The sequence below is a fragment of the Lepus europaeus genome, chromosome 1 (genome assembly GCF_033115175.1).
Source record: "Lepus europaeus isolate LE1 chromosome 1, mLepTim1.pri, whole genome shotgun sequence".
NCBI lineage: Eukaryota > Metazoa > Chordata > Mammalia > Lagomorpha > Leporidae > Lepus > Lepus europaeus.
This window is the reverse complement of record NC_084827.1, coordinates 139645437-139661665: the sequence shown is the minus strand read 5'-3', so window position 1 is coordinate 139661665 and position 16229 is coordinate 139645437. Positions and strand designations below refer to the sequence as shown.

The following is a 16229-nucleotide window of genomic DNA, read 5'->3' as shown; positions in this document are numbered from 1 at the left end:
TCAAAATGAGTTGAGTGAATGTATGTGGATGGACTAATTTCTGGGTTATCTATTTCTGTTCCATTGATCTATTTACTGGTTTTTATGCCAGTACTATGCTCCTTTAATTACTATTGCCTTTTAGTATGCTTTTTTTTTGAGATTTATTTATTTATTTGAAAGACAGAGTTGGAGAGGGAGAAGGAGAGGAGGGAAAGGGAGAGGGAGAGAGGGAGAGAGGGAGAGAGGGAGAGAGGGAGGAGGAGGAGGAGGAGGAGGAAGGAAGAGGAAGGAAGAGGAAGGAAGAAGAAGGAAGAAGAAGAAAGAAGAAGAAGAAAGAAGAAGAAGAAAGAAGAAGAAATGTCTTTCATCCACTGGCTCACACCTCAAATGGCTGCAATGGCTGGAGCTGGGCTGATTGAAGCCAGTAGCTTCCTCTGGGTCTCCCACATGGGTGCAGGGGCCCAAGAACCTGGGCCATCTTCCACTGCTTTCCCAGGTCACAGCAGAGAGCTGGACGGGAAGTGAAGCAGCCAGGACTTGAACTGTTGTCCACATGGGATGCTGGCACTGCAGGTGGAGGCTCTACCTGCTATGCCACAGTGCTGGCCCCTGTAGTATGCTTTGAAGTCAAGTATTGTGATGCTTCAAGCTTGATTTTTCTTGTTCAGGATCATTTTTGCTATTCTAGGTCTTTTGTGATTGCATATGAATTTTAAGATTGCTTTTTCTAGTTTGGTAAAGAATGTCATTGGTATTTTCATAGAGTTTGCACTGACTCTATAGAATGCTTTAGGTAGTATAGACATTTTAGTGATATCGATTCTTTTGATCCATGAACAAGGAATATCTTCACATTTTTTGTGTCCTTGATGACTTCTTTAATCAATGTTTGATAATTTTCATTGTAGAGATTTTTCACTTTTTTGCTTGAATTTATTCCCAATTTTTTGTGGCTATTGTGAATGGGGATTTCTTTCTTGATTCCTCTTTCTGTGAGCTAATCATCAGCGTACCAAAAAAACTATTGTTTTTTGTATGTTTATTTTGTAACATGCAACTTTACTGAATTGGTTTATTAGCTCTAATGGCTTTTTGGTGGAGTGGTTAGGTTTTTCCATGTACAACATCATATGATTTGCAAACATGGATAATTTGACTTCTTTTCCAATTTTGATGTCCTTTGTTTCTCCTCCATAATTGTTCTGAAACTTCCAGTACTATATTGAATAAGAGTGGTGAAAGTGGGCATCCTTGTCTTGTCCCAAGTCTGAAGGCAAATGCTTTCAGCTTTTCCCCATTCAATATGATATTGGCTGTTTGTTTGTCATATATAGCCTTCATAATTTTGAGGAATATTCCTTCTATATATAATTTTTGTAGGATTTTTATCATCAAGTTTTGTTGATATGCTTTCTCTGCCTCTATTAAGATGACCATATGTTTTTTGTTTTTCATTCTATTGATGTAATTTATGTTTATTGATTTGAAAATGTTGAACCATACATGCATTTCTGTGATAAATCCCACTTAATCATGATAAATTGATCTTTTTGATGTGGTTTTGGATTCAATTTGGTAGTATTTTTTTGAGAATCTTTGCACCAATGCTTGTTAAGTATATAGGTCTATAGTTTTCATGTCATGTCTTTGTTCGGTTTTAGTATCAAAGTAATGCTGGCCTCATAAAAAGAGTTTGTCAGAGTTCCACCCTGTTCAATATTTTAGAATGGTTTGAAGAGTATTGCTGTTACTTCCTCTTTGAATGTTTTGTAGAATTTAGTAGTAAAGCCATAAAGTCCTATACTTTTTCTTGGTGGAAGACTTTTGATTAATTGGTTCTAAGTGAGCCTAAGAGTATATATAGCCTCTTAGTGATTTTTTTTCATTTATTTGACAGATAGAGTTAGATAGTGAGAGAGACAGAGAGAAAGGTCTTCCTTTCATTGGTTCACCCCTCAAATGGCCGCTACTGCTGGAGCTATGCTGATCCGAAGTCAGGAGCCAGGTGCTTCCTCCTGGTCTCCCATGTGGGTACAGGGGCCCAAGCATTTGGGTCATCCTCCACTGCCTTCCTGGGCCACAGCAGAGAGCTGCACTGGAAGAGGAGCAACCGGGACTAGAACCAGCGCCCATATTGGATGCCAGCGCTGCAGGTGGAGGATTAATCAAGTGAGCCACCGCGCCAGCCCAAGTGATTTTTCTTAATCATTATGAGCTTTGTCCATAAGTGACACAGTGGACTAGTCTGCTGTGCTTCATAGGGATAGAATTGTGGCTTTGAGATGAGTAAGGGTTTCCTTCAGTGTATATCTTTGGTCCACAGAGAGTTTGATATCTTGTGAGAGCTTGAAGATTGGAATGATAGTTTCCTGAGAGGAACTGAGCTCTCAAGAATTCAGTCACTATCATAACTATCAAGACTAGGTAATAAGTGTCCTAAGTTCTTTCCTCTTGCTGCTCAGTCTCCTATTGTTGCTTCCCATTGGTTAATCCCTGGCAGAAACCAGAAGGTAGAGGGCCCAGATGATGCCCATACATAGAATTCAACCCTCAGGGCTAGTGCTGTGGCATAGCAAGTAAAGCTACTGCCTGTAGTGCTGGTATCCCATGTGGGTGCTGGTTTGAGTCCTGGCTGCTCCTCTTCCGATCAAGCTCTCTGCTAATGTGCCTGGGAAAAGAGTGGAAGGTGGCCTAAATCCTTGGGTCCCTGAACCCATGTGGGAGGCCCAGATGAAGCTGCAGGCTCCTGGCTTTAGCCTGGCTCAGCCATGGCCATTGTGACCATTTGGGAAGTGAACCACCGGATGGAAGATTCTCTGTTTCTGACTCTGTCTGCCTCTGCCTCTCCTTCTCTGTAACTGACTTTCAAATAAATAATTAAATCTTAAGAACAAAAGAAGATTCCAACCCTCCAGGTCAGGCATAGAGAAGAAATAAGAGGATGGTGATTTGATCTGGGGCAAACACAGCATAACCACCATAGAAATTACTATAATTAGAAGCAGTTTTCATTTTCAACTAGTGGATAGGAGATCTCTGTCTCTCTGCCTTTCAAATAAAATTTAAAAATTAAACTATTTGTTTTACAACTGGGTTAGGGAGTACAATTAAAGTTTCCCTTGAAAAATAGGATTTATCATTTGACACAGTGATTAAGACAACACTTACATTGCCCACATCTTTTACCAGAATGGCCGAGTTTATCTCAGCTCTGCTTCCAATCCCAGCTTCCTGCTAATATGCATCTTTGGAGGCAGTGGGATATGGCTCAAATAATTGGGTCTCTGCCACCCATGTGGGAGATTTGGATGGTGTTTCAGGCTTCTGGCTTTGGACTGATACAGACCTAGCTTTGTGGACATTTGAGGAGTGAACCAGTGGAGGGAAGATTTCTGCCTCTCTGCCTTTCAAGTAAATAAATAAAACTTCAAAAAATTCATTCTTTATTTGAATGTTGATGAGGATGTTCCAGTATAAAAGGCATCACTAATTTAGGAAAGAAAGGGAATTACTAGAACACAGTGAAAGGAGATAGAGGAGATCAAGTGATTGACCTCTGATAAAAGGTAAATTAGTGTCTTCACTGCTTGTAGATACAGGATAGAAGAACAATAGGGGTACCAGCATATTTATAGGTTTGCTTACAGAAAAATGAAGACATTTTCAACAATTAAATGATGTGTAAGAAATTTGGGGGTAATAGTTCAACTCAAAAAGTAGAAAAATAAACTTAAAAATGTTGAGGACATATGAGAGATCAGAAATTGTGAACTTTAGGGGCCAGCGCCGCAGCTCACTAGGCTAATCCTCCACCTGCGGTGCTGGCACTCCGGGTTCTAGTCCCGGTTGGGGTGCTGGATTCTGCCCTGGCTGCTCCTCTTCCAGTCCAGCTCTCTGCTGTGGACTGGGAAGGCAGTGGAGGATGGCCCAAGTACTTGGGCTCTGCACCCAAATGGGAGACCAGGAGGAAGCACCTGCTCCTGGCTTTGGATTGGTGCAGTGCACCGGCCGTAGCAGCCACTTAGGGGGGTGAACCAATGGAAGGAAGACTTTTCTCTCTGTCTCTCTTGCTCACTGTCTAACTCTGCCTGTCAAAAAAAAATTTTGTGAACTTAAAGTGAGTTCAGTGGGGTTTGTGATGTGATTTTCATCCAACATTATATACCTACTTACTTAGGTATAAGCATGGAGAAGCTGAATAGTTGAATTGCAGTGGGATTGTAGTTTTTGTCAAATGTGTGAGACACAGCAATCTGAGAGTATTTAATATGGTGTAGTTATGATCACTGGCCATTGAATCTATGCTAGGCAAAAAGGAAAAGGTAAGAGAAAGGGGGTAGATTCAGATTCTGAGTTCTCAATGAAAGCAGAGAAATATAGCTTTGAGGAGGGTACCATATGATGCTTTCTAGAAGCAAAGGATATACTGATGACAGAATCAAGTTTAAAATCAAGATTTCACAAGTGGTGCCATATCTAATAATCATCGAGAAGGACTGCCATGGGAGGTAGAGTTACAGAGAGAGAGAGACAGAGATCTTTCATCCACTGGTTCACTCCCCAAATGGCTGCGATGGTAAGGGCTGGGCCATGCCAAAGCCAGGAGCCAGGAGTTTCTTCCAGGTCTTCCACATGGGTGCAGACACCCAAGGACTTGGGCAACCTTCTGCTCCTTTCCCAGGTGCATTAGGAGGGAGCTGGATTAGAGGTAGTACAGCTGGGACTCAAACTGGTACTTATATGGGTTGCTGAATTACTCACAACACCACAATGCCAGATCCTCTAGTCCCTTTCTTTCCATCACCTTAGGCCAGGTTTGTAGTTATGATATTGTGAGAAGCCTGGTTTCTAAATACAGGTTGTAGGTAGGACTCAAAGGATTTGATGATGGATTAAATGTATGATGTGAGAAAAGTCATGAATAGCAACAGGGATTTTATATTGAACAATAGTGTTAATGTGATACCATTTTCTGAGTTCAGTGAAATATGAGGAAGTTATGGGTATGCAGGTGTTTATTAACCAAGTAATATTTTTAACATATTAAGTTGGAGGTATCAGAATTCTGAATGAACATAACTAAATAAAATCAGATGTATGTATTAGGAATTTAGGATAAAAATTAATTCTGGAGAGAGAAATTTGGGAGATTTCAGTGTATGGATGATATTTGAAATATTTGGACTGAATGGGGTCAATTAGGAAGGAAACATAACTGACAACAGAAGGATGCCTGTCATATGAGGATCAAAAGATGAGAAGGAACAGGAAGAATACATTGAAAAGATCTATTGTAGAGAGCTGCAAGATGGCAGAATAGGAAGGGAGCACACTGATAGTCCAGGAAGACACAGTTTAATAAAAGTGGAGATACTGCAGGGTCAAGGAAGAGTAGGGGAAGAAACAGCAGAGGAAACTCTTATGGAACTAGTGATTCAGAGTGGACCTGCGTGGAGAGCGTGGGAGCCGAAGTTCGGGACATCAGCAGCAGAATCAACACACCAGCGCTGGAACGCGAGGTGAGCTGAACCTCAACAGCCCGAGACACCAGCGGGCAAGTGGAAAGAGGAGACTAGAGGGAACGAGGCTTGAAACTCCATGGGGAAAAGTTCACCAGGCTAACTAGAAGAGAGAGAGGAAAAAAAAAAATGACCGATACGGACACAAGTTTCTCTCTCTCCGTTCACCCCTCAAAGGCGAGCAAGACAAAAAGCAGACGCCATTTTGGACATACGTCATAAGCAGGGTGACCTCAGGTCCGCACCGGCCCTGAGCCTAGCAGAAAAACCTGACTCTGGGGGGGGGGTGTGTGAAATAACAGGAGATTAGGATCTAACTTGGCAACCCAGTGGGAGACTGCAGGAGAATTGGAGCCCACACTGAGGGCAGCACAGATTCCCTGAGTGGTCCTTGGGAAAGAGCTTCCGATCTCTGGCTCCTGTGGGTATATCATTCGCCTGCTAACTACCTCCAATTACGTTCAGCTGTGTGGAATTACTTCCCTTTTGAATGAAAGAAGGAAGGAAGGAAGGAAGGAAGGAAGGAAGGAAAGAAGGAAAGAAGGAAGGACTGACTTACCACGCCTAGCCTGGGAGTGTCACCTTTGACACATCCTCAAACCTGAGGAACCAAACACAGCTCTCAGGCAACACCCATCTCAAGCCTCTCAGGCTCCACCAAAAGCAGATAATCCATTTAATATAGAGCCATAGTGTAACAAGAAAAAACACCACAGTGAAGAAACCAAATATCTCCAACATGCCAAACAACAAATGCAAAAACCGAGGTAACAAGAACAAGGAAGACACTATGACGCCCCCAAATGAAAAAGACACCCCAACTCAAGATTATGAAGATGATGAGATAGAAGCAATGCAAGAAGCGGATCTCAAAAAATTGATAAGAACGTTAAGAACTTCTCAAAAACAAATTCTTGAACTACAGAAATCCTTAATGGACAAGATAGAAAATCTCTCTCATAAAAATGAAATATTAAGGAGGAATCAAAATGAAATGAAACAACTAGTAGAACAAGAAACTGTGATAGTGACGAGAAATCATAATGAAATGAAGAATTCAATAGATCAAATGACAAATACATTAGAGAGCCTTAAAAACAGAATGGGCGAAGCAGAAGAGAGAATATCGGACTTAGAAGACAGAGAACAGGAAAGGAAACAGGCAAACCAAAGAAAAGAAGAGGAAATTAGAAATCTAAAAAATATTGTCGAGAATCTACAGGATACTATTAAAAAAACCTAACATTCGGGTTCTAGGAGTTCCTGAAGGCATGGAGAGGGAGAAAGGATTAGAAGGCATTTTCAGTGAGATATTAGCAGAAAATTTCCCAGGTTTGGAGAAGGAAAGAGACATCCTAGTACAGGAAGCTTATAGAACCCCTAATAAACATGACCAAAAGAGATCCTCACCACGACACATCGTAATCAAACTCACCACAGTGAAACATAAAGAACAGATTCTAAAATGTGCAAGAGAGAAACGTCAGATTACTCTCAGAGGATCTCCAATTAGACTCACAGCAGACTTCTCACCAGAAACCCTACAAGCTAGAAGGGAATGGCGAGACATAGCCCAGGTAATAAGAGAGAAAAACTGCCAGCCCAGAATATTATATCCTGCAAAGCTCTCATTTATGAATGAAGGTGAAATTAAGACTTTTCATAGCAAACAGAAATTGAAAGAATTTGTTGCCACTCGTCCTGCCCTGCAAAAGATGCTTAAAGATGTGTTACACAGAGAAACACAGAAACACAGTCATCAATATGAAAGAAGGTAAACGAAGGAAACCTCACAGCAAAAGATCACAGGAAGCTCAATTTCTCTTTGACATAGAATTAAACTCTGATGCTCTGTTAAAGCAATGTGTTAAAGTAATCTATTATGTTCTCTTGATGTCTGTTAAATTCTAATTGTTCAAAAACAGCTGAATTTTTATTAAGAGCTATGGGTTATTTAAATATGTGCTTATTTTCAAAGATTTGAATAATCACCTTGTAACAATGATCAAATTTGGTCTATGTTATGTCATGATTTTAAGGAATCTTATTTCAACCAGATATTTTGGATTTTGAGCCTTCTCGGCATTCTTGACAGGCATTCAAAAAATCAAAGTTTCAAACAATCTGGACTCTAAAATTTCCAGTAAATCTTGGACTTTGGTTTTTCTAGTTTGGGCCCAACTGAAAAAATCGAAGGACCTATGTCTCTCATCTTATAGAGACACCAACTAATCAGGCTATTTGGATTATATTAGAAGTACTGTCAAGATGTGACGTGGTACCACATTTTACGTTTCTATAATGGAAAATGCTATTAATACAAATGTTTGAGAATTAAAAAGTCTAATGATTTTGTGTTACTAGACATGATAGTTATCTTAATGAGAAAGCCCCAGAGGCCTAAAGGGTTAAATACTTGTAAAATCCTACAGATGCTTTCCAAATTACTGTGAAGTAAGCAAATGCCTCTTGTTGGTTGATGAGTTTATAATTTTAAACATGGCGACTTAAAGTCTTTTGTCATCCACAGTTATATATGATGTGCTGCTCATAAAACTAAAGTGTTGTTGGTTCTGTGTTTAGCTGTCCTCCTATAGGTTCCTATGGCCTTTTTCCAGCCACTTCTATTGTATTCAGTACTTTGGGATGGCTCTGCAAACAGATGAAGCCAATAATGTATTAACAGTACCAACTGAGAGAAAGTATGGTTAACTGAGGTTACTAAAAACAAAAAGCAATTCAAATCAATTGGCAATCTACAAAAAGAGTTAAAGATTTTAAAAGCTATTATTAAAATTGCTATATTGGTCTACTATGTTATGTTATATGTGTGTACATATTGTATGTCCACATGGGAAAATTTTATTAAGAGTTTTATTTTAATTGGCTTATAGATAAGATTGTCCATAAATTTAAGCTGCTAAAATTAATCAAAGATACATTTTAATTCATGTGACCTGAATCTCTGCATCATATGTTTTATACTTGTTGGTAGAAAGAAACTAAAAACATTTTATATGGTTGTGCTTAAGTTTACTAGTTAAACAAACTACACCATGTTAGATATTTAAGAGGTGTTTCCAAATACATGATTCTTAAAATTTATAGAAGGCACTGGACCTTCTGGTAAATGTTTTCTTAAGTTGTTATCTAATGGTTGAAACTATTTGCTAAGTATTCATGTAATATTGCTATTGTCAGCAGGCGATCTAGGACTTGCTCCCTCATTTCTCTATTCTAAGCCCAACTTGTTCTTTCATTTCTCTATTCTCTTCAAGGTAGGAAACTAATTCTATTATGAAGGAATCTGTAGGACGCACAATTTAATCTTTAGACCTTATAAAAGAGATGGCTAACATTTTTCTGTAATAGCATAGCCAAAATAAGAGCTTAAATTATAATTTCATAGCTAGATTTACTTCACCATCAGCAAAGTAAACAGTAAGTAGAAAAAACCTCCCTTTCAGGCCAAAGGGAAAGAAAATTTTAAAGTGAGAATATAATTTTCCTCATGGGCATTGTCTACCTTAGAAAAACTACTACAGAACATGCCTGTGACTATAGAGTTGCAGTTCAGGCCACCGAAGATTAGAGATGGGACTTGGACACTCCCTTGACTTGCATCCTCTGGTCTGCTTTAACACAAACCAGGAGGAAAAGAAAGCTCGGCATCAGAAGCAATGGGTGGCAGGCCTATTAATGGCTGATCTGTACAGTGATCTGCCCTCAAGGAGACCCAACAGGCCAGTCCACTGCAGTGGCTTTCAATGTGGTAAGCCTGGGCTTCAGCAGAAGTCAGCTTGTGAAGAGCCCTGGCAGCTCTGCCAAGAGTTGGATCACTGGATATGGACCTGCCCTGGAGTGGAAGGATGCCCAGGTCAGAGCCACAGATCTTATTGGCTCTAAGCTGAAAAGCCCTTCACTCAGCCCAACTTCCAAAGTGACCACTGCAGCTGAGGGGATGGCCAAGTAGGGTCAGCAACATTGCAGGCAGAACTGTAATTTCTTGTTAAAGATGCCCCCTGCCTTTACCTGGCCAGCTCTCCTCCCAGGCCAGCCAAGTAATGAAAGTCAACAGAGTGCCTTCCCCTAGGAGGTTCACACCTCCCTTAGGATGTACCCCATGTGAAGAGATAGATAGGTCTGGGCCTCTTAACTTACAAGGCCTAAAGCCCACCAGATTATTATCAAGCCCCTTCTATCAGGTTCTATTTGCCTCTCAATCAGAAAACTTAATTGTAGCTTAGCACCTTTCTTAGCTCCTCTAATAATGACTCTGTCCTTTGTTCTAGACCCTGTCTAAGTGCACTTGGGCCTCATTCCTTTGTAATCATAACCTCTACTCTACCACCAATGGCTCTACTCTCAACCTGTGTGTACTGATGGTCCTCTTCCCCACTTAATGCTGTTCAGACCTGGTTAATGCCACTCTTAAGAACATTGGTTACTATCCTCACTCTGTCTTTTATGACCTTGTCTAAATATGATCAGAGTCGGCAAACTTGGAAGGCTTCCATAGCCTTGGCAACTCATGACGAGAGCCTAGGGTGGTTACTGGCACCATAAACTAGTGTCAATTTGTTGGGTCAACAACAGGAGCCACTGTGCACTTGCTCCTCATGTGGGATCTCTGTCCTTAATGTGCTGTACATTGTGATTTAATGCTATAACTAGTACTCAAACAGTATGTTTCACTTTGTGTTTCTATGTGGGTGCAAACTGTTGAAATCTTTACTTAATATATACTAAATTGATCTTCTGTATATAAAGAGAATTGAAAATGAATCTTGATGTGAATGGAAGGGGAGAGGGAGTGGGAGATGGGAGGGTTGCAGGTGGGAGGGAAGTTATGGGAGGGGGAAGTCATTGTTATCCAAGCTGTACAATGGAAATTTATATGCATTAAATAAAAGTTAAAAAAAAAGAAAAAAAAATTAAAAAAACAAAAAGAAGGAATTAGCAATGGAAATTTAGAAAAAGTGTTCACTGTGTTAGGAGTAGCATAAAAAAATTCTTGAAATTGAGTGAAGACAGTGCTCAAGGAAATAATGATCAACTATGTCTGAACACTCCCAGGGGATTGAGTAAAATGAGACCTAAGAGTTAACCACCACATGACTTGGCATTATTTGGGTAATCAGAGCTCCCATTGAGAGTGGTGTATTAGGAACGGAAACCTCATGGGAGAACATTCTGGAAAAACTGGGAGCAGAAAAATGGAAATGTAGCTGGAAGGAATGTAGGATTAAGATTGTTTCAGGGGGCCAGTGCCTTGGCACAGCAGGTTAATCCTCGGCCTGCGACACTGGCATCTCAAATGGACGCCGGTTCTAGTCCTGGCTGCCCCTATTCCACTCCAGCTCTCTCTATGGCCTGGGGAAGCAGTAAAGATGGCCCAAATGCTCGGGCCCTTGCACCCACATGGGAGGCCAGGAGGAAGCTCCTGGATCCTGGCTCAGGATTGGCGCAGCTCTGGCTGTTGTGGCCATTTGGGGAGTGGGCCAACAGACAGTGGGCCAACAGACTGAAAATTTTTGTCTTTCCCTCTCACTGTCTGTAACTCTACCTCTCAAAAAAATAAATAAAATCTTTTTAAAAAAAGATTGCTTCAGATGACAATTATTGTAGTATAGTTGCATGGCAGTGAAAAGAATTCACAGAGTAGGAAAAAATGATGCATGAGAGAAAGCTTCAAGTTGCAGGGGCAAAAACAATGTCCTTTAATAGATAAGTAAGAAGTTAATTAAATCCCAGTCAACATAAAGACAGTAAATACCACCTCAGCACATATGAGGTAAACAGAAAACAGAGAAGAAATACAGAAAAATTTAAAACTGAGAAGAAAACTGGGGTGATAATGGAGAGACTGTGAAAAGTATTTACCTATAAAAGTATTTATCTATAAATATAGAATACTCTGATGCAAGTAATTTATCTTCATTTAATAGATTTAACATTAACTTGATTATGCTCTGTATGGGAGAAAAACACATCATAAATGAAGTCCTCATCTATACAATTGCACGAAAGTGGCACATCACTATTTCAAAGAGTTTTTAGGGTTTCACATCTCAAAAAATACTAGTTTTCTTATATCTCATTTTTTTTGTTTTCAGATTTTCTATGCTTTTATTTTTCCCCAAAGAAACTTTTTATTTAATTGGTACAAATTTCATAAGTACAACTTTAGTAATATTGTGATTCTTAGATGTAAATGTCTTAGAACAATGCTAGCACACAATGCAATCAAAATGTACTGTACCCAGCATGAAGAATTATGAATGTTATTGGTTTAATTGCATCATCCTCCCTCCAAACTCATAATCTGAAGTCTTAATCCTCAGTGTATCTGAATGTGAATGCATTTGGAGATAGGGTTTCTAAGGGATATGATTCAATTAAACTGATAAAAATAATGGTTGACCATAATCCAATGTGGCCAGTACCTTTATAACAAGAGGAGATTTGACAGGAGGAAGATGGTAGAAAACACAGGGGAAAGATAGCCATTTATAAGTCCTGGAGAAAGAAGAAACCGACCCAGCTAACACCTTGATCTCAAACTGTGAGCTGTTGTTCAAGTCCTTCAGTCTGTAGTACTTGTAATGGCAGCCCTAGCAAACTAATATAATGCATTAATTTATAAGCTTTTTTTGGTTCTAAGCATTCAAAATCTGCTTTTAGATACATCTTACTTTAGATGAGCCACATTCCAAGTGGTCAACAGCTGTGGGAGCTAGTGGATTGCTTTGGACAGTGCAGCTCTAAGAATAGAGGAGTAGCAGGTATAAGGAACAGCTACTCTCTGTAGGTATAAGGGAGTGCGCTCAAGGAGAAAACTTGAGAAAGCCACAGCTTGCCCGCAACTTAGTTGAGACCTCAGTGGAGATAGTATTGCTGTGGTCCACTGGGTGGCAGAGAGACTTTCTGGGGTGTTTCAGGCCTGGGCAGGGAGATGAAAACCATGGCCTGGGATGCTGGAAGTTTGAAAAGAAGTCTCCCTCTGGTGTCAATGGAACTGGTGGAAAGCTAGTTTCACAGGAATGCCAGTGAAACTTGGATGGTATCTGCCATTAGGTGAGCCGTGCACTACAGCGGGAGAAGGTGCCCATACAAGGATGCTGACTACTGGCAGCCACACCATGGGAGGAATGAAAAATGGTACTATAACCAGAAAGAAAACTGCTTCCTTTCATACTGTTCCTTCAGTATCTTGTAACATTATGCCAATTGGCATAGAGGAAATGTTTTAGAGTCTTGTCAAATATCTGAAAGAGGAGCAAAATGCATAGATTCGGAGCTGAGGGACAGTCGTTGGCAACTGCCCCCCAAAAAAACTCACATTATGTTCTTTGTAGATCAAAACATTGTTATCTCTAACAGAGGTGCTTCTTGCCTAGATGAAATTTCTTCCAAGGAATTATTCTCCACTGCAAAGAGAGTTGCAGTCCTTTTCTCTCAAAGATTCTGCTAAAAAGTACAAATAGTACCTATGGCAACTTCAATGTTAAATTTTAAACATTTTCATCTTAGGAAGTGGGTGATTCTGGAAAAAAAATGCAATTTTAGCTATGGGGAAATGAAATGGGGTTGAGTAAACTTTGGACACAAGTTAGATTCAAATAAATTCTCAGAAGGTATAACTCATTTCTCATTGACTTGTCTTGGCACGCTTGCCAGAAAAAATCAATTGCCCATAAATTTAGGAGTTTCTTCCTAAACTCTAAATTCCCTTCCTTTGATCTATATGTTTTTCCTTATGCTAGTACCATGAAGTCTTCATTACTTAATTTTGTAGTAACTCGTGAAATCTGAAAATGTGACTCTGAAACTTTGTTCTTCTTTTGCAATAGTTTTTGGCTGTTTGAGTTCTATATTTTTCCTTGTGGACTTTCTGATTGATTTGTTAATTTCTACCAAAAAAAAAAAAGCTGAAATTTTGATAGAAATTTTGGTAAATACATAGGTAATTTTAGGAGAATATTGCATCTTAACAATATTCATCTTTCAATCCATGAACATAGAATGTTTTGTAATTTTAAGGTATTCTTTGATTTCTTTCAATGATATGTTATAGCTTTCATCATACAAGTCTTGCACTTGTTAGATTTGTTTCTAAGTATTTCATTCCTTTTCCTGAGATTGTAAGTGGAATTGTTTATTAATTTCAACTTTGGGTTGTCCCTTCCTAGTGTCTAGAAATACATACAGTTTTTGTGTCTTAACCTTGTATCCTGACACCTTGTTGGACTCATTCATTAGTTCCAATAATTTCTTGGTGAATTACCTAGGATTTTCTGTATACAAGACCATATTATATAGAGTATATGTTTTAGAATACTTTTAGATGATATATGTTTTACTTTATCAAACACTGTAGAATTTGTGAATAAATTTTAACATTAACAGGACAAACAGTTTTATCATATTTTTTTTATGCAGGATAAATCAGCCAGCAAAGAAAAATCCAAGGCACCAGTACGATTTGTACCACAGTCAACTAAGGTAATTTACCAATATGCCATTATATCTTATTGCTTTTTATAATTATGTTGTTGACTGGTTTTAAAATCTTGAAAATGAGTAACTACATTTTTTATTTTGAATTTTGTGCTCCATTTGATTCTTTTCTAGTGGAGAAAGTCTATGAGGTGTACACATTATGAAAAATTACTATATGGTTAAAAATCACTGTAAACTAGAATTGCCTAATATTTACAGAATATTTGAATATTCTGAATGAGATAATTGTCAAGATGGCCTAGCAGAAGGAATATCAGTATGGGAGCCAGAAAATGAGTATGGGTTTAAGTTTTGACACATGGCCATGTGACTTTTGGGGAGTCATTTAACTTCTCTTGCCTCAAATTCTGAGTTTGAAAATCAGGAGAGTTAATATGATGATTTCTGAATAGATGGCCCTTCCAATACTACAATGCTGTGCTACAAAATATTTCATACATCTTGTCATCCCTTTTCATTATTTTGACCATGAATTATTTCTTGTGGCCACAAATAGATATTTAGAGTTGATAAAGTGCTGGACAAGTTTTCATTTACTGTAATAAGATTTGCTCCCTAGTAATTATGTTGAGTTTAATTCCTTTCACTCATATTATATCTGGAAGTTGAGTTTAAGCATAATTGCAATGCAAGCATAATTTGCCCTGAATATATTTTAAAAGCTCAGAGTGAACTCTATAATGGAATTTCATTGCAGCATACAGAGACAATTCTCAATAATTTGAAATCAGAAATTCCGCTTAAAAAACCTGAATAAAATTTTAAGTGAATGTTCTTGAACATTTGAATGTATGTGCTTTAGTGGTGACCATATGGTGTGATAATATCAAGATTATTACATCAAATTCTATAAAATAGAATCACAGAATTATTTTCCAGCTTTTAAAATAAGTACCATAAGTTTTTCTAGTTAATAAATCAAATAAGTGAAATGAAATAGATTTTTCTAGACTGTCATTTATATAAATGTATTTACTGCATAAATATTCAGTGCCTGAGATGAGTAATCCATTCCCGCCAACAAAGGCATGTAGTTGTCTAAAATACTTTTATTGGCTGATTTAAAACTATTCACTCAGTTCATTTCCAATTTTCTTCTGAATCCTTTAACTTTTAGATATTTTAAGAGAAATCATATTTTAAAGAGATTTAAAAATAATTTATTGATTTAAGCATTTGCCTTTCTAAAAGGATCTATTTGTATATTTGAAAGATTTACTAAGGGAGGAAGGGAAGAAAGAAAGGATGAAGGAGGGAAAGAGGGAGGGAGGGAGGGAAGAAGAGAGAGAGAGAGAGAGAGAGAGAGAGAGATCTTCCACTCACTGATTCACTCCCCAAATAGCCACAACAGCCAGGGCTGGGCCAGGCTGAAGCAAGGAACCAGGAGCCAGGAAAATTACCTGGGTCTCCCATGTAGGTGGCAGGGGCTCAAGCACTTGGGCCCTCTTCCACTGCTTTTCCTGGGCCATTAGCAGGGATCTGGATCAGAAGTGGAGCAGCCTGAACATGACCCTGGGTCCATACGGGATGCAGGCATCACATGCAGTAGCTTTACCCACTATGCCACAACACCAGCCCCTGATATAAGTATTTTCGTTTGAGGATTAAAGTTTACATTTGGATGAAAGTTCTTTACAAGAAGTTAAGACCTGGAGTGATTTTCCTTACAGACCCTTCTAGAGATGAGCCTTGTAGTTGAAATCAAGTTGATCCAGGACTGGTGGCTTCTAACCTCTGTGAGCTGGGGACCTGCTTTTTACCCCTTCTGCAAACCTCACTCAGCACTTCCATGAATCTTAATCCTTTATAGAATTAGATGAGACTGAAATAATGGAATGAGAGGTAGATGGATGGGAGAGCACTGATTTTTCATTTGTCTTAACTTGTTTTCCTGTGAAAAGAGAGCCTGAGAAAAGGATTTGTGTATAGCTAGTTTATTTTGAAGGTCACCTGAGGAGACAGAATAAGGGATTTGGGAGAATAAAGCTCTGAAGAAAAACTTATAACACATGGGCTCTTAAGTTGGTTGTTATAGAAGGTAGCTAGGATAATCCTACCATGGCCTTATGAGCATATAGAATGCTACCTGTATTTGCTGCATAAGGTGGATTCAGGAATACCATTTATCATCTTTCATCTTGCATGCTCCTAGGGATTTTAACTCCCACACTCTCTGGCTGCTCATGTGTATGGGCAGAGTGAGCT

General features: G+C 39.0%; 1 protein-coding gene across 1 annotated transcript in view; it reads left to right on the top strand.

Moving 5' to 3' along the window:
- DNAH7 (dynein axonemal heavy chain 7) overlaps positions 1–16229 on the top strand; it is a 385917-nt gene that overhangs the window by 4691 nt on the left and 364997 nt on the right. The window contains exon 2 of the mRNA XM_062189419.1: positions 13944–14006. Coding sequence (XP_062045403.1) covers positions 13944–14006 — 63 coding nt within the window. The remainder of the gene's footprint in view (positions 1–13943; positions 14007–16229) is intronic.